Source organism: Polyodon spathula, chromosome 1 (assembly GCF_017654505.1).
Source record: "Polyodon spathula isolate WHYD16114869_AA chromosome 1, ASM1765450v1, whole genome shotgun sequence".
NCBI lineage: Eukaryota > Metazoa > Chordata > Actinopteri > Acipenseriformes > Polyodontidae > Polyodon > Polyodon spathula.
Genome location: NC_054534.1, coordinates 110267225 through 110289951, shown reverse-complemented (window position 1 = coordinate 110289951; position 22727 = coordinate 110267225). Strand labels below are relative to the sequence as shown.

Here is a 22727-nt window from a genome sequence, read left to right as displayed (position 1 = left end):
CATGGTAAAGATTAAGGAAGCATTGTCAAAAAACATAGAAAATGCAGAGTCTTAAAACGTAATTGTTTAATTATTTTCTAAGTTAATTATCACCTGCACCTGGCTAGTATTGTAAATGAGATTAGATGTAAATTAATATTTATAGAAAGCAGCCAGTCCCTTAAGAGCTGCTGCTGCTGTGTGAAGGAGCCTGGTTGAAGAGGTGCGCAATCATACTAAAAAAGGTAACTGTGTGTGTGTGTGTGTGTGTGTGTGTGTGTGTGCTGCAGTGTTTAATTAACCTGTGTGTGTGTGTGTGTGTGTGTGTGTGTGTGTGTGTGTGTGTGTGTGTGTGTGTGCTGCAGTGTTTATTAACCTGTGTGTGTGTGTGTGTGTGTGTGTGCTGCAGTGTTTAATTGTGTGTGTGTGTGTGTGTGTGTGTGTGTGTGTGTGTGTGTGTGTGTGTTAATTTAATGTGTGTGTGTGTGTGTGTGTGTGCTGCAGTGTTTAATTAACCTGTGTGTGTGTGTGTGTGTGTGTGTGTGTGCTGCAGTGTTTAATTAACCTGTGTGTGTGTGTGTGCGTGTGCTGCAGTGTTTAATTAACCTGTGTGTGTGTGTGTGTGTGTGTGCTGCAGTGTTTAATTAACCTGTGTGTGTGTGTGTGTGTGTGTGTGTGTGTGTGTGTGTGTGTGCTGCAGTGTTTAATTAACCTGTGTGTGTGTGTGTGTGTGTGTGTGTGTGTTGTGCAGTGTTTATTAATTGGTGTGTGTGTGTGTGTGTGTGTGTGTGTGTGTGTGTGTGTGTGTGTGTGTGTGTGTGTGTGTGTGTGTGTGTTGTGCTGCATTAACCTGTGTGTGTGTGTGTGTGTGTGCTGCAGTGTTTAATTAACCTGTGTGTGTGTGTGTGTGCGTGTGCTGCAGTGTTTAATTAACCTGTGTGTGTGTGTGTGCTGCAGTGTTTAATTAACCTGTGTGTGTGTGCTACAGTGTTTAACTAACCTGTGTGTGTGTGCTGCAGTGTTTAATTAACGTGTGTGTGTGTGTGTGTGTGTGTGTGTGTTCGTGTGCTGTAGTGTTTAACCTGTGTGTGTGTGTGCGTGTGCTGCAGTGTTTAACCTGTGTGTGTGTGCGTGTGCTGCAGTGTTTAATTAACCTGTGTGTCTGTGCTTGCTATAGTGGTTAACCTGTTGATCAGGACTGAGGCCTCACTTTTGACTTCTGGGAAATTGGTATGCAAAAGAGATGACTGTGAAGATAAGAGACTAAATGGTGCAGTTGTGTTTTATGAAAGGTTATCCGTTTGAATATTAAAATGAAGCTGACTGAGCTGGCTCACTCTAAGATTCAGCCTCAGTACTGTCTGTCTGTGTTGGGGAATACGCTGGATTTCTGGATTTCTCAACTGAGATGAGCAAGGCTGTGCTTCTGACCCTGGTGATCTGTGTAGGTAAGGAGGAGGGGAGGAAGACCCCCTCTCCAGTGATTCATGGCGACTGGGTTGGGTAAGGAGGAGGGAGATGCTCCACTCCAGTGCTTCTGGGTTGGGGAAGGGGGAGGAAATGGATTCATTAGACTTTGTAAGCAGACTTGTCAAGTATTATAAGAAAGCTCCTCAGTTTTCAGGATGGGAAGGGTTTGAGCTTCATGATGTCTTAACCAAGGGATGTGCTTTTAACTCTACAGCACTTGGGGCTATTCTATTGGGGTGCATTCGTTACCTAAGAATAGCAAACTCCTCTGGTCATACTGAGTTGCTCTTAAATACTATTGAGTCCCTTGATTTTAACAACACATGGGGCTCATCCGGGGTACAATGGATCACTAATAATATAAAACCAGTCCATTTGCCATGGGAGCGCTGATACAGACTCGTTTTAAAGCCCGCGCTGTGCAGTGGTATTGATTTTAACCAGGTGATATGAAAATGGGGTTCACCACCATCAGTGAGACGGGAGATTGTGATGTGACGAAATGCTGTGCTTCCTCCGAGGGGTGTGTGGTGCAGCGGGGGAGGACCTGCTGCTCTTGGCACAGAGGATCACTCAGGGATATGTGAAGAGATTTCGTCCAGTGCTGCACTGGGACCAGCCCGTGACTGTCTATCTGGACCTTTCCCTCTACTCCATCCTGGACCTGGTAATCATCTTGCAGAAGCTCACTGGAGCGGACCATGGCAAAGGCGTATCAAAGCTTAGTAAAATCATAGAGAAGCATGTTATAACCGTGTACTGTAAGAACACAGCAAAGTGAAAGCATGGGAAAACAAATAGCAAGGTACTGTAAAGCATATTAATCAACTATTGTAAATACATTATAACCATGGGAAAAGCATAGTAACAAAAAGGGCAACAACACCATGCAAAAATACTGTGGGAAACTTTATAAAGGAAAACAAAATTAAGTGTGGCAAAGCATTGCCAAGCCATGGATACCTAAGGTAAAGCACAGGAAGCATCTACGTATACCTAAGAGAAATGAAAGAACAGGCATGTTTACTGTGTTCATTTTAATAAGGGGGTCCCAGCAGTTTACATCATTGCTAGTTGAAAGCAATGGCTGGCTTTGTACTTTTCAACAATTCTTAAAAGCTGGATTTCTCAGGTTCTGAAGGCTTTTTAAAAATGTATTTCTATTTATTTCAGCAGGAGAAGGAGGAGAAGCTGACATTGCAGCTGCTGTTTGGTGAGGTGAGTGCAGATTCTTATCAGTGATAGAGAGGCAGTGGCAGAGTCCTCGCAGTGATAGAGAGGCAGTGGCAGAGTCCTCGCAGTGATAGAGAGGCAGTGGCAGAGTCCTCGCAGTGATAGAGAGGCAGTGGCTGGGTATCTACAGTGGCTGGGTATCCACAAAGTATTTGGCTGCCTTGCCCATGAGCCGGGCTCCTTTAACAGAGGAGACTTTATATCTCAAGACCTGCTCTCTGTTACTTGTCTGTACTAGACAACTGAAAGCACAAACAATCACAGAGAAGGGACTGCTATCAATAGTCCATACTGCCAGTCTGTACAGCTACTTGCACTGGTGTCTATCTGACCCCCTCCCTCTCTTCATTGTTCTTCTCCTCCCTCAGAGATGGCAGGATGAGTATCTCTCCTGGGAGCCTTCCCAGTTCGATGGACTCTCTCATTTCACACTCCCAGCCTCCAGTGTCTGGACCCCCGATATCACCATCAAAGAGGCGTAAGCACAGCACTGCTTCTGCAAGATACTGGGAGGAGGAGGAGGAGGAGGAGGAGGAGGAGGAGGTGGTGCTCCCCCCCCCACCCTCCCTTGCTCTGAGCTCTGTGTGCTTGTATGTGTTTCAGGCTGAGTGAGAAGACGAGCGCGGCAGTGCCCTATGTCTCTGTGTCTCCGCAGGGCTGGGTGCGTCTCTCCCAGCCCCTCGTTGTGGTGCTCCGGTGTAGCCTGGCCATGTTCCGGTTCCCCTTTGACATCCAGAAGTGCAACATAACCTTTGGACCAAGCCTGCACACAGGTAAAGCAGGGATCAAAATAAGATTCCCATTGAATAGCAGTTTGATCCATTCCTGATTTTACTATAAGCTTTCACTTAGAAAAGTTTACCACTGTATTTTTGCAGTTTTACCCTGTGAATTTACGATAGTTTCTTTTGGTTTGCCATGTTTTGAAATTCTTTACCATACCTCTCTGGGCTTTACAGTGCTTTGCCTATGCTTTACCTTGCTTTCACTGTTTTATTACACTGCTTTGCTGTGCTTTTAGTGTGGGAACTTTTATAAGGGTAATAAGACACACCTGAGCTTGTTACCTATACACACTGTGGCTAAACAAGCTTGTGGTAAAACCTGGAGTGTTGAAACTGCTGTGGAACAGGAGTCTGATTTCCAGCCCTGGAAATCGACATGACCAGGAGCTGTGCGTAGCCAGACTTCAGGAGATATCCCAGGTAACCATCGGAACCTGGTAACTATCACAGTATGGCAACCATCATAGCTTGGCAACCTGCTGTGGGTACAATGGATTGAACTACTGAATGGCATTAGGAACATTAGAAAATATGGATGATGATGATTCTTATTCTATAATATTCTTATATTATCAGATAGTATAAGGCATTATCATCAGATTATTGTATAGCTGCCTATTTATTCCAGGTGTGTTCATGTTTTGCATGCTGATGTCATATACATACATTCTGAACAACTCTGCTATACTCTGTAAAAGGTTGGTTGCATGCAAACAAGCAGTAGCGGAAAAGCTCGGTTTAAGAAAGTGTTAATGTAGTAGTGTGGAAACCATAACCAGTGTGGGGCTCACAGGCTTTATCCTCTGTTTTCACTGCCCCCTAGTGGATGATGTGAAGATTGCCCTGGAGAGACCTGCATCTGCTGTTTTCAATGAAAGTCAATCATTTAGCAGCTATGGCGAGTGGGAGCTGCTGTCTATCCACACGTACAGCTTCACTGAAACAATGGAGAACAGGACCTACTCCAGGATCACTTTCGAGGTAGCAGAGCGGGGCAAACATACACTGACCACAGACTCTTTCAAAGCTTCCGCTAACATGTTAAAATAATGAATTCCAGCTGAGTACAACAGGAATAAATGATCGCATGTACAAGGCATGCATTCATGACATCTTACTCGCCTGCCAGAGCACCGTGAGAAGAGTTAATTCATGCACAATTACATGCTTATACATGTGATCAAGATAGTGGAAAGAATACAGGTAATTCAATCCACCTGAATTAACAGGGCTGGATTCAAAATGAATTACTTCAGAATGCGGAGAAAGTGCAGATGTTACTCCTGCAATATTCAGCACAAATTCATTATGGATCTGCTGCCATTATTTAAGTGTTTTCAATAGTAAAAGCACAGCAAAGTGTATCACAGCACTGTGAAAGCAGGGTTAATCGCAGCACAGAGCAGTAAACTTATTGAAAACATGTCAAACCATGGTAAACTTGCATAAAGAAGAGAAATGTCATACAAAACATTTACCTACTAAGGAAGTGTCAAGTGTTTGCTGCCCACACTTAATACAGCACAGATGTTTGCAGGAAGATTAATATAAACAGCTGTCAAAAACCAAATCTATTGTCCAGTTTGATCTGTTCAGAATGAAACCAGGAACAATTCCTCAATAAAAAATAAAAAAATACAAATCTGGCTTCATTTTGGAAATACATGCAAGTTAATTAATATGTATCCATTAAGGAAGTTACCGTCTCTTTCTCAACCCTCACTCCCCACCTTTCCTCATCTCTCTCTCACCTCTCCTCCTCTGCCCCTCTCCATCTCCCCCTTCTCCTCTCTGCACTCGCTCCTCCTCTCTTCTCACCACTGCCCCCCTCTCCTCCTCTCTCTTCTCTGCCCACCTTTCATCCTCTCCCCCACCTCTTCTCCTCTCTGCTCCTCGCCTCTCCCATGTGTAGGTGGTGATGGGTCGCTGCCCGATGTTCTACGTGGTTAACCTGATTGTGCCAAGTGCCTTGGTCATGCTGATCGACCTGGTGGGGTTTGGTATCCCTGCGGAGAGCGGGGAGAGGATACCCTTCAAAGTCACACTGCTGTTCGGGTACACGGTCTTCCTCGTCCTCGTCAACGACCTCCTCCCCCCCTTCAAACACACCACACCTGTGCTAGGTACTGAACTCGCCTGTACAGACACACACCTATACACACACACCTGTGCTAGGTACTGAACTCGCCTGTACAGACACATTTGTGCTAGGTACTGAACTAAACTCGCCTGTACAGACACACACCTGTGCTAGGTACTGAACTCGCCTGTACAGACACATTTGTGCTAGGTACTGAACTAAACTCGCCTGTACAGACACACACCTGTGCTAGGTACTGAACTCGCCTGTACAGACACATTTGTGCTAGGTAGTGAACTAAACTCGCCTGTACAGACACACACCTGTGCTAGGTATTAAACTGAACTTACCTGTACACACAGATACCTGTGCTAGATACTGAACTCACCTGTACAGACACACACCTGTGCTAGATACTGAACTCATCTGTACAGACACACGAGCTAGATTCTGAACTGAACTCGCCTGCACAGATACACCTGTGCTAGGATCTGAACTCAGCTCTACAGACACACAACTTTGCTAGGTACTGAACTTACCTGTACAGACACATACCTGTGCTAGGTATTGAACTGAACTCTCCTGTAGAGACACCACATCTGTACTATGTCATATACCCCCTTCAGTAGTCTGGTGCATAGTGAAGTCCATTGTGAAAGTCTGTATGTTTCCTGTGCAGGGATCTATTTCGTGGTGTGTCTGGCATTCCTGGTGCTCAGTGTGGCAGAGTCTGTGTTGCTGCTGGCCCTGGTGAAACCGCACATGCCTAACAAAGCCCTGCCCCTTCCCTGCCTGGCTGCACTTCTCTTCCCTGACTGGAACCAAGGGGGTGGGCCTGAGACACAAGAGAGAGGAGACGAGACGCTCCTGCACAGGGAGGGCATGAGCGAGATCCACACATGTAGGAACCAACAGATCATTACTTCACTTATCTTCCACCTCAGTTATGTTACACTACTTAGTTTACAATTTGACTTGTCTTGTGGTCCACTAGACCTACAGTAAAAGCTGCTGTGTGTATCTATTCAGCAACAATTATAGGATCTCCATAACTTCAGAGGGGGAAGGATAGTAGGTACCTGTGTGACTGGCTCTCCCTTACACACAGGGATTGCATTGTTTCTAGGCAAGAGGCGCACAATTCACCATCTAACAAGCACTGTGGGCTTCAGTAGCAGGTCAATATGATCGAACAGACTAGTCATTTTTATAAATCGGTAATATAATCAAAATGAATTTACCTTGCATTTGAGCAGCTTCACTGCCATCACTCACTGGAGCAGTCCCTCTGTATCAATGTCCACTCTGAAAGCTGGTCTTGTGTCCCGGCAGGTCTCAACGCTGAGAAGGAGCCTCGATCCGGAGGGGAGCTGCTGGACGCGCTGCGGGAGGTGGAGGCGGAGGTCCAAAAGGTTGGGACAGAGGTGAGACAGACCCTGGAGCGACGCCGAACCCACAGAGCCTGTCTGGAGCTTATGGACACGCTGGACACACTCTGCTTCTGTGTGTACCTTACCCTGATGGCTGCCTTTGTCCTCACCATCACTGGGTTGTGGCTCTGGGGACACGGGCACCACTAGCTTGGGGCTAGGCTTCCTGCACAGAATCTCAGTTTGGTTTCACACTGGTGTTCATTGCATCCAGTAATTTCATCTAGTCTGATGGGGTGCTGTAAAGCAGCTTTAGTTTTATTCTGTATCTGAAAGTCAGATCTATGTTTCTATTTTAGAATACTGTCAGTATTGGCACGTCTTAGACTGCTATTGTTTTAATTTCTTGATTAATGGTCTGGAGCAGTGGTTTCAACCCCAGTCCTGGGGAACCCTGGGTGTGCTGGTTTTCACTCCAACTGAGCTCAATTATTTAATTAAACCCTTAATTGAACTGATAATTTGCTTAATTAGACCTTTACTTGTTTTCAGTTGCAGATTTCAAGTAAGCTATGACATTTTAAAAGTAATTTGAACTCTGCAATGTTTTAAGAGCTGAAAATAATTAAATGTCTAATTAAGCAAATTATCAGTACAATGAAGGCTCTAGCTTAGTAACTGAGAGCTCGGCTAGAATGAAAACCAGCAGACACAGGCGGTCCCATGAGTACCAGGACTGGGAAACCCTGCTCTAGATGGCAGTACAGCAGTCTCTGCATATTGGACCACCTCCAAGAGAACACTTAGTCTAAGAGATTTCAGCACTGTTAACAGCCCAGCATCTTCAGATCTCTGGTTTCGCACAGGAGAATATACAGTTATCAAATCGGAGCTATAGCTGGGAGACAGCTCATTGAACGCCTTGCATGTTAACCATAATCATTTAAACTCAATCCTGAACTTAACAGGAAGCCAATGCAGAGATGGCAGGTCAGGTGTAATATGTAACACATTTAGAGGCTCTTACAAACTCAACTGATATAGTAACTATACATGACTAGACCATTCACAACAGATTCCTTTCTCTTGTTTTTATATAAGGTTTGTGCTCAAAATAGCCAGCATTTCGGTATGTTTAACATACCTCTGTCAATGGAAAGTGTGTTTGAACAGTGGTGGTACTTCTAGGCTTCTGATGCCATAGTAGCTACACTCACTGTTCGAAATAAACATTGAAGTGAATTAATTTACTTTCTTGAACAGCTGTCAAGGTTAGTAAGATTATTAAGCTTATTGGTTTTACAAATTGAATAAAATGATATATATAATTTTGTGACCTTAAAAACAAATAATTTGCACCTGAGCTGATTTGGGGCTCCAGTAGCAAAGGGGTTGAATACTTCTGCAACTGAGATTAATCTGTTTTTCTGTGTAAATCTTACTTATATTCTCTATGCATTTTTAATTTGATCAATGTGGAGAAGTTTGTGTAGCTTCTGAAAGTTTGTGTAGATGAAAATCAACAATGCAGGACTACACAGTAACACATCTTTGAGTTGAAGACAATATATAGTATATATTGCAGGGAAGCTGTTCAGTTTAAAAGTGAAACAATGCAATGCAAAGCTGTAACCTTGTTTATTAACTTGGGCACATGCCTAAAGATACAAGCTTTGTGTCAGTAGTTTTACTGCAGGGTACCTCTCGGCTCTGTCTGCTTAAAAGCAGTACTGGGACATTCAAAGCTGGTTTGCTGGTCAATTGCGTCTCCCATTCAAGACACTTGGCTATGTATAAACTGTTACAGTTTACTAACAAGAAGCACTGCATGAGCGAGGCAATAGTGGACATTAGCAGGTCAGGGAAAATGAGTGGGATTTGCAGGTCAAGCAGTCTCAGATACAAGGTCTCTCTACAATGTATAAGTTTTAGATTAACTAATGAAGTACCTCATGGTACTAGGAAATAGAGAAAATGATCTAGCTCTTATTACCTCATTATTATAAAATGAATGAGAACCTGCTGAGGCGAGATCCCAGTCAAGTATTCTTCAGCTTGCTAGCTCAAGCTGTTTGGTCGAGTCTCTGAAAAGCTGGTTGCTGTTTGGTCATATTCAAAAGCCTCTGTCTTCGAAGACAGCTCTTGTCTACACTTATATTCTGCACTACACTGCCACTGGGAGGTAAGCGTAATCTTGAATTTATATGTCGCTGATAATGAAGCACTGCTAGGGTTTAGGAATTATATTTTAGCTTCAGAATGGCATATTGGATGCTTTAGGATTTAGTGGGGGACGCTTTAGGATTTAGTGGGGGACGCTTTAGCGTTTTGCATGTCTGGCTTAAGGGTGAAACATGTGATAACCATAATTGTATTGAAATGTTAACACTGTTAAAATTGTAAAGACACTGGATCACCCAGATTGCCTTTTAGCTGGGATCCGATGTGGTCTGTAAACACTTGATCCATTTTTGAGCATTTAATAAACCGAAGGAGTACTAGTACTGCTCTGATTCGTTAATAACCTGAATGGGTCTGAGATTTTCTTGATTACTTAAATCATCTGGATGTCCTTGTGGCAATGTGCCCTGCCCCTATGTGTATTTGTGTGTTATATGTTGCATGTGGCGTGTTAATGTTGGTGCACGGGATATAAATGGGTCTGTGTAGCACGAGTGATTTCAAATATATAGCTGTATTTAGGCATGGGGATTGCGCTTCACTTCACCTGCAGATAAAGTATGTGAGGACGGGGTTGCACAAATTAGTTCACATGCTGGGATTCAAGTGAATAATGAATTAGTAATTGAATCCTGGCACAACAGTATATATAGATGCACATTTTACTCACTCAGGGTTGTGTGTTCGAGAGGAGAAATAATAAATATAAAATAACAATTGCTCTTGCACGCTGGAAGCACCGGTGAAGTACTTGCTTGTGTCTGTTCATCCACTCGTTTGTCTGTCTGTTTATTGTCTGTTTACTTTGGCCAATGTACCGTCTGTTTTTTTTTCTGTTTTGTACAACCTTTTTATTTTACAATAAACCAGCGCAAGCAAGCACCTTCATCATTTCACCCATCCTGTCTGCGTTGTTCCTTTCCTGGTTCTGATGTCACTACTCAGCCAGCCTCCTTAAACACCTCCCGTGAGTTAGAGTGTGCTCAGAGCGCATATATATATATATATATATATATATATATATATATATATTATAAAATTACCAGTCAAAAGTTTGAGTACACCTGCTTGAAACCAGGTTTTTTATGATTATCTATCTTATATAAGCTGAAAATCATAAGTGAATTGCATTCAGAAATTTAATTTTTAAATGAAAATGTAAATCTTGTCAATTTCAATGAAATGGTCTCCCAAAGCAAGGGCATTTCAGTCTGAAGCCCACGTCAGTTAAAAGTCTGAAATGTGTATAACACAGTGTTAGAACACTGGCCTAAGTATAAAAGTGTCTTTGTTAGATGTTCTCCGAGTTAACTAGCATGTTACCTAATTAACCTTTTGTCACCAATGATTGTTAACAGATGAGGGTCCATGATTACCTATAAATATAGGTAGCATAGGCACAAGTGTGTCATTCCTGAATGTAAGGGAGCAGAAAATGGCAAAATACGCTCAGTTAAGCAAAGAAAAAAGAGACTGTAATTACTTTAAGAAATGAAGGTCAATCTTTAAGACAAATTGCTACAACTATGCAAGTGTCTGTAACTGCTGTGGCCAAGTCCATCAAACTATTTGATGAAACTGGCACTCATGAGGACCGAACAAGGTCAGGCAGGCCAAGGGTGACCTCAGAATCAGAGAACAAGTTCATTCGAGTCTGCGAAACCGGTGATTAACTGCCCCTGAAATACAAGCTCAGCTAAATGCTACTAGAAGTACAGATGTTTCACCATCAACTGTTCAGAGGAGATTGCGTGAAGCTGGCCTAACTGGAAGAATTGCTGCAGATAAACCACTGTTAACAGTGCAGAATAAGAGGAAGAGACTTGCTTGGGCCAAAAAACACAAACTGGTCGTTTGAGGAGTGGAAGTCGGTCTTATGGACCGATGAGTCAAAATTTGAAATATTTGGGTCTAACCGCCGAGTATTTGTAAGACGCAGAGAGGGTGAGCGCATGAGTTCTGCATGTGTGGTTCCCACTGTCAGGCATGAAGGAGGCAGTGTCATGGTCTGGGGTTGCTTTGCTGGTGACAGAGTTGGTGATCTTTACCAAGTCCATGGCAAGCTCAACCAGCATGGCTATCATAGCATACTTCAGAGGCATGCCATTCCATCAGGATTACAGCTAGTTGGGCAGTCCTTCATTCTTCAGCAAGATAATGACCTGAATCACCTCTAAGTTGTGCAAGAACTGTCTGGCGAAGAAGGAAAGTGAAGGCCAACTCAATCTAATGACCTGGCCTGCCCAGTCTCCAGACCTCAATCCCATAGAACTTATATGGTACGAACTGGACAGAAGAGTCAAAGCAAAGCTACCCACAAGTGCCCTACATCTCTGGGAATTACTGCAGAAATGCTGGGAAGCATGTCGGGTGATTTCCTGCTGAAACTTGTTAACCGAATGCCTTGTGTTTGTGAGGCTGTTATTAAGGCAAAGGGTGGCTATTTTGAGGAATCCAAGATTTAGAGACAATTTTCAATTTTCTTGAACATTGCTTATGTTTTGTTTTGTATATTGTAGCATGTGTTTTCATTTTCAAGTATTTACAGAAACGTATACGACATAAAACATTGTCAATTAGACAGAGCTCCCAATACCTGCAGATCATCAGTGTAAATACCAGACACAGACAGAGAAGCTCCCAATACCTGCAGATCATCAGTGTAAATATCAGACACAGAGGAGGCGCAGACAGAGAAGCTCCTAATACCTGCAGATCATCAGTGTAAATATCAGACACAGACAGAGAAGCTCCCAATACCTGCAGATCATCAGTGTAAATACCAGACACAGAGGAGACACAGACAGAGCTCCCAGTACCTGCAGATCATCAGTGTAAAGAGTATTTGGAACTAATAAATGGTAAACCTTGTTAATATTTGAAACATGGTCTTGTCTCATCCTTATAGTGTTACACAATAGTTAATGCCATCTTTACCTGAATTCATAAACCCTCAGGTGTAACTGTAACCTCACTCACTGTGAAGGAGGGCTCCACTGGCACCAGAAGACCAGTATTTCCTTATTCAGTGTCGACAGGGTGTTGGAGATGGGGTGGGGTGGATCAGGTATCTCCAGTGTCGACGGGGTGTTGGAGATGGGGTGGGGTGGATCAGGTATCTCCAGTGTCGACGGGGTGTTTGAGATGGGGTGGGGTGGATCAGGTATCTCCAGTGTCGACGGGAGTGTTTGAGATGGGGTGGGGTGGATCAGGTATCTCCAGTGTCGACGGGGTGTTGGAGATGGGGTGGGGTGGATCAGGTATCTCCAGTGTCGACGGGGTGTTGGAGATGGGGTGGGGTGGATCAGGTATCTCCAGTGTCGACGGGGTGTTGGAGATGGGGTGGGGTGGATCAGGTATCTCCAGTGTCGACGGGGTGTTGGAGATGGGGTGGGGTGGATCTGGTATCTCCAGTGTCGAAGGGGGTGCTGGAGATGGGGTGGGGTGGATCAGGTATCTCCAGTGTCGAAGGGGGTGTTGGAGATGGGGTGGAGTGGATCAGGTATCTCCAGTGTCGACGGGGTGTTGGAGATGGGGTGGAGTGGATCAGGTATCTCCAGTGTCGAAGGGGGTGTTGGAGATGGGGTGGGGTGGATCAGGTATCTCCAGTGTCGAAGGGGGTGTTGGAGATGGGGTGGATCAGGTATCTCCAGTGTCGACGGGGTGTTGGAGATGGGGTGGGGTGGATCAGGTATCTCTGTTACAGTATACTACCTGGATGCGTTCTTATTGCAACGAGTCCAATTCTTTTGTCATTGGTATGGCCCGAGGTTGCATTTGGTCAGCTCTATAGGAGTACATAATTAATCTGAAACAGCATTGTTACAGGAAGGGGAATTAAAGTACTCCTCTGCGTAGTTTTTTGCTAGTTTCATTCGATTCTCTGAGTTTGCATTGGTCTTTTTTAAGAACATAAGAACATAAGAAAGTTTACAAACGAGAGGAGGCCATTCGGCCCATCTTGCTCGTTTGGTTGTTAGTAGCTTATTGATCCCAAAATCTCATCAAGCAGCTTCTTGAAGGATCCCAGGGTGTCAGCTTCAACAACATTACTGGGGAGTTGATTCCAGACCCTCACAATTCTCTGTGTAAAAAAGTGTCTCCTATTTTCTGTTCTGAATGCCCCTTTTTCTAAACTCCATTTGTGACCCCTGGTCCTTGTTTCTTTTTTCAGGCTGAAAAAGTCCCTTGGGTCGACACTGTCAATACCTTTTAGAATTTTGAATGCTTGAATTAGGTCGCCACGTAGTCTTCTTTGTTCAAGACTGAACAGATTCAATTCATTTAGCCTGTCTGCTTATGACATGCCTTTTAAGCCCTGAATAATTCTGGTCGCTCTTCTTTGCACTCTTTCTAGAGCAGCAATATCTTTTTTATAGCGAGGTGACCAGAACTGCACACAATATTCAAGATGAGGTCTTACAAGTGCATTGTACAGTTTTAACATTACTTCCCTTGATTTAAATTCAACACTTTTCACAATGTATCCGAGCATCTTGTTAGCCTTTTTTATAGCTTCCCCACATTGCCTAGATGAAGACATTTCTGAGTCAACAAAAACTCCTAGGTCTTTTTCATAGATTCCTTCTCCAATTTCAATATCTCCCATATGATATTTATAATGTACATTTTTATTTCCTGCGTGCAGTACCTTACACTTTTCTCTATTAAATGTCATTTGCCATGTGTCTGCCCAGTTCTGAATCTTGTCTAGATCATTTTGAATGACCTTTGCTGCTGCAACAGTGTTTGCCACTCCTCCTACTTTTGTGTCGTCTGCAAATTTAACAAGTTTGCTTACTATACCAGAATCTAAATCATTAATGTAGATTAGGAATAGCAGAGGACCTAATACTGATCCCTGTGGTACACCGCTGGTTACCACACTCCATTCTGAGGTTTTTCCTCTAATCAGTACTTTCTGTTTTCTACATGTTAACCACTCCCTAATCCATGTACATGTGTTTCCTTGAATCCCAACTGCGTTCAGTTTGAGAATTAATCTTTTGTGCGGGACTTTGTCAAAAGCTTTCTGGAAATCTAAATAAACCATGTCATATGCTTTGCAATTATCCATTATCGATGTTGCATCCTCAAAAAAATCAAGCAAGTTAGTTAGACACGATCTCCCTTTCCTAAAACCATGTTGACTGTCTCCCAGTACCCTGTTACCATATAGGTAATTTTCCATTTTGGATCTTATTATAGTTTCCATAAGTTTGCATATAATAGAAGTCAGGCTTACTGGTCTGTAGTTACCTGGTTCAGTTTTGTTTCCCTTTTTGTGGATCGGTATTACGTTTGCAATTTTCCAGTCTGTCGGTACCACCCCTGTGTCAAGAGACTGCTGCATGATCTTGGTTAGCGGTTTGTAAATTACTTCTTTCATTTCTTTGAGTACTACTGGGAGGATCTCATCCGGCCCAGGGGATTTGTTTATTTTAAGAGCTCCTAGTCCCTTTAACACTTCTGCCTCAGTTATGCTAAAGTTATTTAAAACTGGATAGGAACTGGATGACATGTGGGGCATGTTGTCAGTATCTTCCTTTGTAAAAACTTGTGAAAAGTAATCATTTAATATATTTGCTATTTTTTTTTCTTCATCTACGATTTTGCCATTTGTATCTCTTAAACATTTAATCTCCTCTTTGAATGTTCTCTTGCTGTTGTAATATTGGAAAAACATTTTGGAATTGGTTTTAGCTCCCTTAGCAATGTTCATTTCTATTTCTCTCTTGGCCTTTCTAACTTCCTTTTTGACTTGCGTTTGCAGTTCCGTGTACTCTTTCTGCGTACTTTCTTTTTGGTCCTTTTTTAATGCTCTGTAAAGTGCCTTTTTTCGCTGAATATTTTTTTTAATTGATTTATTAAACCATTTTGGCAATTTAGTTTTACATTTAGATTTGTCTACTTTAGGGATGTAATTGTTTTGCGCCTCTAGTACTACATTTTTGAAGAACAACCATCCTTCTTCTGTGGGTGTTTTCTCTATTTTACTCCAATCTACTTCTGTTAGTCTCTGTTTCATGCCTTCATAGTTTGCTTTTCTAAAATTGTAAACCTTAACTTTAGTCTTTACTTTTGGGGATTTAAAAAACACTTCAAATGAGACCATGTTGTGGTCTGAGTTTGCCAGTGGTTCTCTGACCTCTGTTTTAGTTATTCTATCTTCGTTATTTGAAAAGACTAAATCAAGGCATGCCTCCCCTCTAGTGGGTGCCTTCACAAATTGTGTTAGGAAGCAGTCAAGTTATGGTGGTGAAGGTGGTGTGAAATATAAAAGTAGGTGTCAGTTTGCTTTGAAACGAATGCAGCAGAAGTGCATATGTACACAAGTACTTCTTCATATCAACAGAACTTTGTTTTTGTTTTTTTGCATGGGTCGACATAGAAGCATCATAACATGCATTCACATCCAGAACTTTGAACTGGAAGAATGTGGGCTCCTGCTGGAAATGTAAATCACGCCACACAAAGCTTTACCATTGACATTTTTATTGTTTGATGAATCGTCATTATAAATTCATTTGCACACTCACGTCTTGTATTACCAGCTAATGGTAAGTGCTTTTATACCAGTGTACCACAGCAGCAGTTCATGCACGTTAATGCTTCTCAACCCAAAGTTTACACGGACCGACACGGGCTCTCAAATGCTGCACCCGTTTCAAACGCATGCAACTCAACCAGAAGGGTCAAACCAGGTTACAGGATTGCCAGCATGTGAAACAAGTTTCATTACAGCAGTTCACAGGAATACAAATGCTAGTAATAAAAAATATACATACATTGTCACTGCATTATCTTACGTTATAAGACAGGATGTTGAAAAATACAGGACACTTTATATCTCTTTGCCTGTCTTGGCTATCGAAATTGCTGGTTGGTTTCTGGATGGCCACTGAACACCAGAGCATGAACTCTCTTCCCATCTGCACATCTTAAACCAGTGCACTGCTCAGATACAAGAAAAAGGAAATTCAATACAAACATTTAAAATAAAACAAACACTCTACAGGAAAATAATTCAGCATGCTTGGTCTTTAAAAAAGTATACTATACTATACTAGTATAATATACTACATCAGTGCCAAAAACTAAATTACAGGAATGATGTGTGTGTGTGTGTGTGTGTGTGTGTGTGTGTGTGTGTGTGGAGGGGGGTTATACACAGATGAACATTATAGAGCAACACATTTTACACAATTAATGCATTGCGAGAATTAACATTCACACACACACACATGTTTATACAGGAGGCTGGCGCAGAGTTCTCAAACTGGGTTATAAGGAGGGCTTGTTTGTAAAACAGCTCTTATTTAATATACTGGAAGTATTCTGTCACCAGTGTGGTAAGAAACAGGCCTTACTGACAACATCAGGCAATATACAGAAAACTATTGCTCTCACAGCAGTGCTGTGTTTTCTGTACATGCAGAAGACTATTGCTCTCTCAGCAGTGATGTATTTTCTGTATATACAGAAGACTATTGCTCTCAATACAGTGCTGTGTTTTCTGTATATACAGAAGACTATTGCTCTCTCATCAGTGATGTGTTTTCTGTATATACAGAAGACTATTGCTCTCTCATCAGTGATGTGTTTTCTGTATGTACAGAAGACTATTGCTCTCAATACAGTGCTGCGTTTTCTGTATGTACAGAAGACTATTGCTCTCACAGCAGTGATGTGTTTTCTGTATATACAGAAGACTATTGCTCTCTCATCAGTGATGTGTTTTCTGTATATACAGAAGACTATTGCTCTCAATACAGTGCTGTGTTTTCTATATATACAGAAGACTATTGCTCTCACAGCAGTGATGTGTTTTCTGTATATACAGAAGACTATTGCTCTCACAGCAGTGATGTGTTTTCTGTATATACAGAAGACTATTGCTCTCTCATCAGTGATGTGTTTTCTATATATACAGAAGACTATTGCTCTCTCATCAGTAATGTGTTTTCTGTATATACAGAAGACTATTGCTCTCTCATCAGTAATGTGTTTTCTGTATATACAGAAGACTATTGCTCTCTCATCAGTGCTGTGTTTTCTATATATACAGAAGACTATTGCTCTCTCATCAGTAATGTGTTTTCTGTATGTACAGAAGACTATTGCTCTCAATACAGTGCTGTGTTTTCTATATATACAGAAGACTATTGCTCTCTCATCAGTGATGTGTTTTTTGTCTTGTTCCAAAATCATTTAAAAAAAAAATCCCCTCATGGGCCCTAAACCGAAACAACATATTCCTAAAAACAGCCTTTTAAAAAGATCTTTATAAAGACAGTTTTTACAAATACATAAAGTTAACTGTACACAACACTTTTTTTTAACCATTTTTAAATGATGGGAAGAGTGCCCGGTAAGCACTGGAATCTGAAAAGCCAGCAATACAGCTGCAGCAGGGTAGCGGGCAGAGGTCCCGCTCTGTTACAGTGTATTTGTCTCTTTTATTGGCACAGAACTGCACATTACTTTGAGATTGTTTGGTGGGGTCCACGATACCACGACTATGTCTGTGCCTTGGGGATGGTCAGACTGGACTCTGCACCATGACTATGTCTGTGCCTCGGGGATGGTCAGACTGGACTCTGCACCATGACTATGTCTGTGCCTCTGGGATGGTCAGACTGGGTTCTGCACCATGACTATGTCTGTGCCTCGGGATGGTCAGACTGGACTCTTCACCACGACTATGTCTGTGACTCAGAGATGGTCAGGCCGGGCTCGGTCTTCCTGTTTACATGCCCTGGGTTCAAGGGCTTCCCCCGGCATAGCAGCCCCCGCTCCTCCACGTTCAGGTTCTTGTAGGGGGGGGGGTTCCTGAGCGAAGGTCTCAGACACAGTGAGGGGAACTTCAGCCCAGTCAGACAGCAGCCTGGACAAGAAATGACATCGTCCTGCTCCAGGGTGCCACTGGAGGCGTTGAGTGAGAAGGAGCCACCTGTGTGGAAGCCTTGGTCCCAGCCCACGGGCCGGCTCACCACCACAGTGTAGTTGTTGTCATTGGGGATGCCAGTCTGCCAGCCGTTGCAGTGCGAAGAGGGAGGGGTCACCAGGCAGCTGTTCAGGAAGGGCTGCACTGGTTCGTCCAGGAATACAGACCCCTCTTGTGTGTCTGGGCTGCTCGAGCAGTCCATTGGTTCCATCTGCTTGTCTTCGAACTCCAGGTCTATGATTTCGAGATCGTGTACCATTTCCACATCTCCCTCCTGTGCGAATTCCAGATAGCGATAGATTTCCAGATCTCGTTCCCTTGAGATCCCCAGGTCTTTGAAGTCCTCCTGCTCTTGCTCTCTCAGTTCCTTCAGGAAGCTGGCTTTGCGAGGCAGCTCGGGAGAGTTTGGCAGAGACTTGCATCTCCGGGCCACTTCGGGCCCTGCAATGCTGCATCGGAGGTCAAGCAGGGTTTTGGGGGTCACGGACTGGGTCGCTGGGTAGGAGTCGGGGGGCTGCGGCAGGTCAAAGGTCAGGGAGATGACGGACTTGCTGGGTGTGTCGAACAGCTTGATCTTGCCCCTGTTGAGGTCCTCTCGCAGGGAGAAAGGGTTGACCCGGGCTGGCATCCCAGCCAGCCCCTCCAAGTGTGGAGTTTTGGGAGGCAGCATGTCGGACTGGCTGCGGAACAGGCGCTGGTCCTGGGGGAGGTGCAGACACAGAGAGCGTCTCCGAGCAGGACTGCAGCTCAAGGGGTCTGTGGGAGAACAGCAAGGCGTTAGGGATCCGGGGATGGGAGAACATGTACAGAAAGAGTTTGTATATCTATAGCATGTTGACTCACCTCTCAGCACTTGCTCCCAGCTCTCCCCTTGGCTCCTTGCTCTTTGTGTCTCACTCCTCTCATCTTCCTCCTCTCGCTTCTCCTGGGCCTCCAGGATCCTCTCCAGCTGCTGAGCGATCTCCGAGAACGAGGGCCTCTGGTCAGGGGACATCTGAGAGGGGAGAGGGAGAGAGAGAAAAGAGAGGACAGAGGGGAGAGGGGAGTGAGGAGAAAGGGATCCCGATAGCATTACCTCTGTTTTTTTAATTTTCACAATAAATATTTTTTTGACATTGTGTTAAAGTGACTGCCCCTGTGTGTATTTTGTGTTGTATGTTGTGTGTTAATCTTGGTATGTAGTCATTGGTACATGGGATATAAACAGGTCTGTGTAACACAAGTGTTTAAAATGTATATTTGTATTTAGGCATGAGGATTGCACAGCACTTCACGTGCAAGTAAAATGTAATAATATGTGAGCACGGGGAATTGCACTTTATTAATTCACGTGCAGTTGTACCGCGACTCCAACTGAATGATTGATTAACAATCGAGTCTTGGTACAGCTGCATAAAAGCAACGTGTTTTCACTCACTCGGTGTTGTGTGTTCGGTGAGTGGAGAACGGGATTGAAGACGGAGGTAACAATAATAAGAATAATAATAGTAGTTCAAAATATCAGCTCACCGTGTTTATTTAGTGTTAGTCCATTTTGTTTGTCTCTTTAATTTGGCGAATGTGCTGTGTCCTGTGTTTTTGTTTGTCTTGCAACCTTTTATTTTCTGTCTGTCTGTTCATTATTAAATGCTGAGCGAGACCATTCGCTCAGCTCCACCAAACTCCACCTCTCTTTGTTTATTTCCTGGTTCTTGTTTCTGGTCTGACGTCCCCCACTCCAGCCGTCTTTGTGACAGACATTCATTGCTTAATGACAACCAGACAGATAGTAAGGGTATTTGTGACTGAGGTGTCACCTGGTTTAATGGATAATCATCTGCATAGCAATGAAAACTGACCTCATGTCTATGGATAACATCACCCAAAGGAAGCATGTACAAGGAAATCAAAATTGGCCCAAGAACAGAACCTTGTGGGACGCCAAATTTAACTTCTGATAAAGCAGAGGAATTTTCATCAATTCTAACATCTTGAAACCTACTTGAAAGATATGATTTAAACCATGACAAGACACTGGCCGATAGTCCAACAAGATTCTCTAGACGTCCAATCAGAATTGAATAGTCAATGGTATCAAAAGCTGTGCTTTAATCCAAAACAATAAGAACAGAGGGTGAACCCTTGTCAGAAGACATCAGCGCATCGTTTACCAATCTGACAAGAGCAGCTTCAGTACAACGGCTGGGCGGAAGCCAGACTGACATTGTTCAGATAAACTATGTACTGGAAGGAAAGTGTTCAGCTGTTTAGCCACCTCTCTCTCTCTGGAGCTTTGGATAAAAAAGGGAGGTTTGAGATAGGCATAAAATTATTAAGAACATTTGACTCGATGGTTGTTTTTATTATCAGTAGTCTGTGGTGTTCCACGGGGCTCCACTCCGGGTCCCTTGCTGTTTTCATTATATATGATACCGGTAGGTGACATTATCCACAGACATGGAGTGAACTTCCATTGCTGTCCTGATGATACCCAGCTATATTTATCCATAAAGCCCGGAATTTCTTCTGCCGGTGTGTTATTAGCTACTTGCCTTACAGACATCAAGCACTGGATATCACAGAATGTTCTAATGTTGAATTCAGATAAAACAGAGGTTATGCTAGTGGGCTCACAGAACCAACTAAAAGGAAATGTGAGATTACATGAGCTCGACCCTTGCAGGCTCTCATCAAAACTTAAACTAGAACTTAAGTTTGGGGGCCAAATTTAGACCAATTGTTTCTGTATCTGATGCAGAGAGACTAATGCATGCCTTTGTTTCATCTAGAATTCATTATTGTAATGCACTTTTTTCCAGTGTCCCAAAACGTGTGGTATCCTGCTTGCTGCTCTTTCAGAAGAATTCTGACTAAAACCAGGAAAAGTGAACATATTACCCCTGTTTTGGCCTCTTTACACTGTGCAGTGTAGAATTGACTTTAAGACTTTGCTGTTAAATTACATGGCCCTGAATGGATTAGCACCCAGTTATTTGCAAGAGTTACTGACCCCGTACCTTCCAAACCGCACTCTGAGATCACAGGATGCAGGGCTGCTGGTTATTCCTAGAGTCAACAAAAGCAACACAGGAGGGAGGGCTTTTTCTTGTAGAGCTCCTAAATTATGGAATGCTCTGCCTTCGTTTGTCAGGGAAGCTGGGACTGTTACAGTTTTCAAGACAAGACTAAAAGCGCATTTTTATAAAATGGCTCTTATCTTAGTGGGTTTTAATGTAACTTTAAAATTGCTGCTTTTATATTATCATGTGTAAACTGTTACTTAAATGGTCTGACTGTGGCAGTTGTATGTATGTGTGTCATGCTATACAAGTATGTATTTTGGAGTGGGTTTTTTTCTGCTACTGTACACTGCTTTGCGATACTTTTGTATAAAAAGCACTATATAAAAATGCAATATATAAATTACAGCAACCTTAAAGGAGTTGGAAACAATACCAGATGACAGGGAACCATTTCTAATACTTATGGCCATGGCATCTATCGTAGAAAATACTTTTAAATAGTTTTAGAATGGGTTGTAGCTGCACTATTAGTCCCATTTGGTATCAAATCAGCTTTCAGAAACCTTTCAGTCCGGGTTCAGACCCGTCCATAGCACTGAAACTGCTTTAGTTAAGGTAGTTAATGACTTACTGATGGCTGCAGACTCTGGTTCACCATCTGTCCTGGTTCTTTTAGATCTAAGTGCTGCTTTTGATAATGTAAATCACAAAATTGTGTTACACCGTCTGAAATCTGTGATTGGTCTTTCTGGTATAGTTTTGCAGTGGTTCACATCTTATCTTTCTGATGGAACCCAGTTTGTTACATTGGGTGGGACTAAATCGGATGTTTGCCCATTGAAGACTGGTGTCCACAGGTCTCTGTTTTAGGACCAGTTTTATTTAGTATTTATTTACACCCTTTGTCATATAATCAGCCGACATGGTATTCCATTGTTATGCAGATGACAGTCAACTGTATTTGAAAACTACACTAAATATTACTGTGGCTGTCTGGCTATTAAGTAACTGTCTAGCCGACATAAAGACTTGGTGCAGCAAAACTTCTTACAGCTAATTGCAGCAAAACTGAGGTAACGTTAGTAGCTTCACCGCATCACATCTCAACGGCAGCTGATTTTAACCTTGAAATTGAAGGACATGAGATCAGTTCCACTTCACTGGTTACCAATCTTGGTGTGAGATTTGCCCCTGTGTTATCATTTGAGGATCATATTAAGAATGTCTGCAAAGTGTCTTTCTTCCATCTTAGGAATATTGCTAGACTTTGATCCTCATTGTCTGTGACTGATGCAGAAAAGCTTACACTGGATTACTATAAGTCTCTTTTTGCAGGTATCTCTTGTAAGGTTATCAACAGGTTACAATATGTTCAAAATAGTGCAGCCCGTATTCTCACTAAGAATAAAACATGAGCATCTCTCTCCTGTCCTTGCTTCTCTCCACTGGCTGCCAGTCAAATATAGGATTGATATGAAGGTTTTATTATTAACTTATAAATCCTTATATTCTCAAGGCCCTGCCTATCTTAGGGATCTCCTTCAGTATCACATACCTAAACACAGATTGACTGTGGGTGATCAGGCCTTCTGCTCTTTAGCCCCACGTCTTTGGAACACCCTGCCGGGCTATTTGAAAATTTGTGTCTCGGTTGATGTTTTTAAATCTAACCTTAAAACG

The 22727-nt window shown here is 42.9% G+C and overlaps 2 protein-coding genes across 2 annotated transcripts in view; one reads left to right on the top strand and one right to left on the bottom strand.

Annotated features, from left to right (window-relative positions):
• Positions 1 to 1847: 1847 nt before the first annotated feature.
• On the top strand, positions 1848 to 7393 carry LOC121314376 (5-hydroxytryptamine receptor 3A-like). The gene is made up of 8 exons (XM_041247607.1): positions 1848 to 2116; positions 2623 to 2667; positions 3051 to 3160; positions 3286 to 3455; positions 4291 to 4448; positions 5380 to 5590; positions 6227 to 6448; positions 6880 to 7393. The coding sequence occupies exons 1-8, from the start codon at positions 1952 to 1954 to the stop codon at positions 7125 to 7127; spliced, it is 1329 nt and encodes a 442-aa protein (XP_041103541.1). The 5' UTR covers positions 1848 to 1951; the 3' UTR covers positions 7128 to 7393.
• An 8206-nt stretch (positions 7394 to 15599) lies between these two features.
• LOC121314314 (dual specificity testis-specific protein kinase 2-like) overlaps positions 15600 to 22727 on the bottom strand; it is a 190764-nt gene continuing 183636 nt past the window's right edge. The window contains exons 10-11 of the mRNA XM_041247475.1: positions 18889 to 19039; positions 15600 to 18801 (exon numbers count right to left, since the gene is read on the bottom strand). Of these exons, the coding sequence (XP_041103409.1) occupies positions 17801 to 18801; positions 18889 to 19039 (1152 nt within the window). The 3' untranslated portion in view covers positions 15600 to 17800. The remainder of the gene's footprint in view (positions 18802 to 18888; positions 19040 to 22727) is intronic.

Bases quoted from the DNA above. Each gene is read 5' to 3' on its own strand.
- LOC121314376 (XM_041247607.1), top strand. From the start codon at position 1,952: ATGCTGTGCTTCCTCCGAGGGGTGTGTGGTGCAGCGGGGGAGGACCTG. The intron at 2,668-3,050 runs GTGAGTGCAGAT...CTCCTCCCTCAG, and splicing joins TGCAGCTGCTGTTTGGTGAG to AGATGGCAGGATGAGTATCT. The intron at 6,449-6,879 runs GTAGGAACCAAC...GTGTCCCGGCAG, and splicing joins CATGAGCGAGATCCACACAT to GTCTCAACGCTGAGAAGGAG.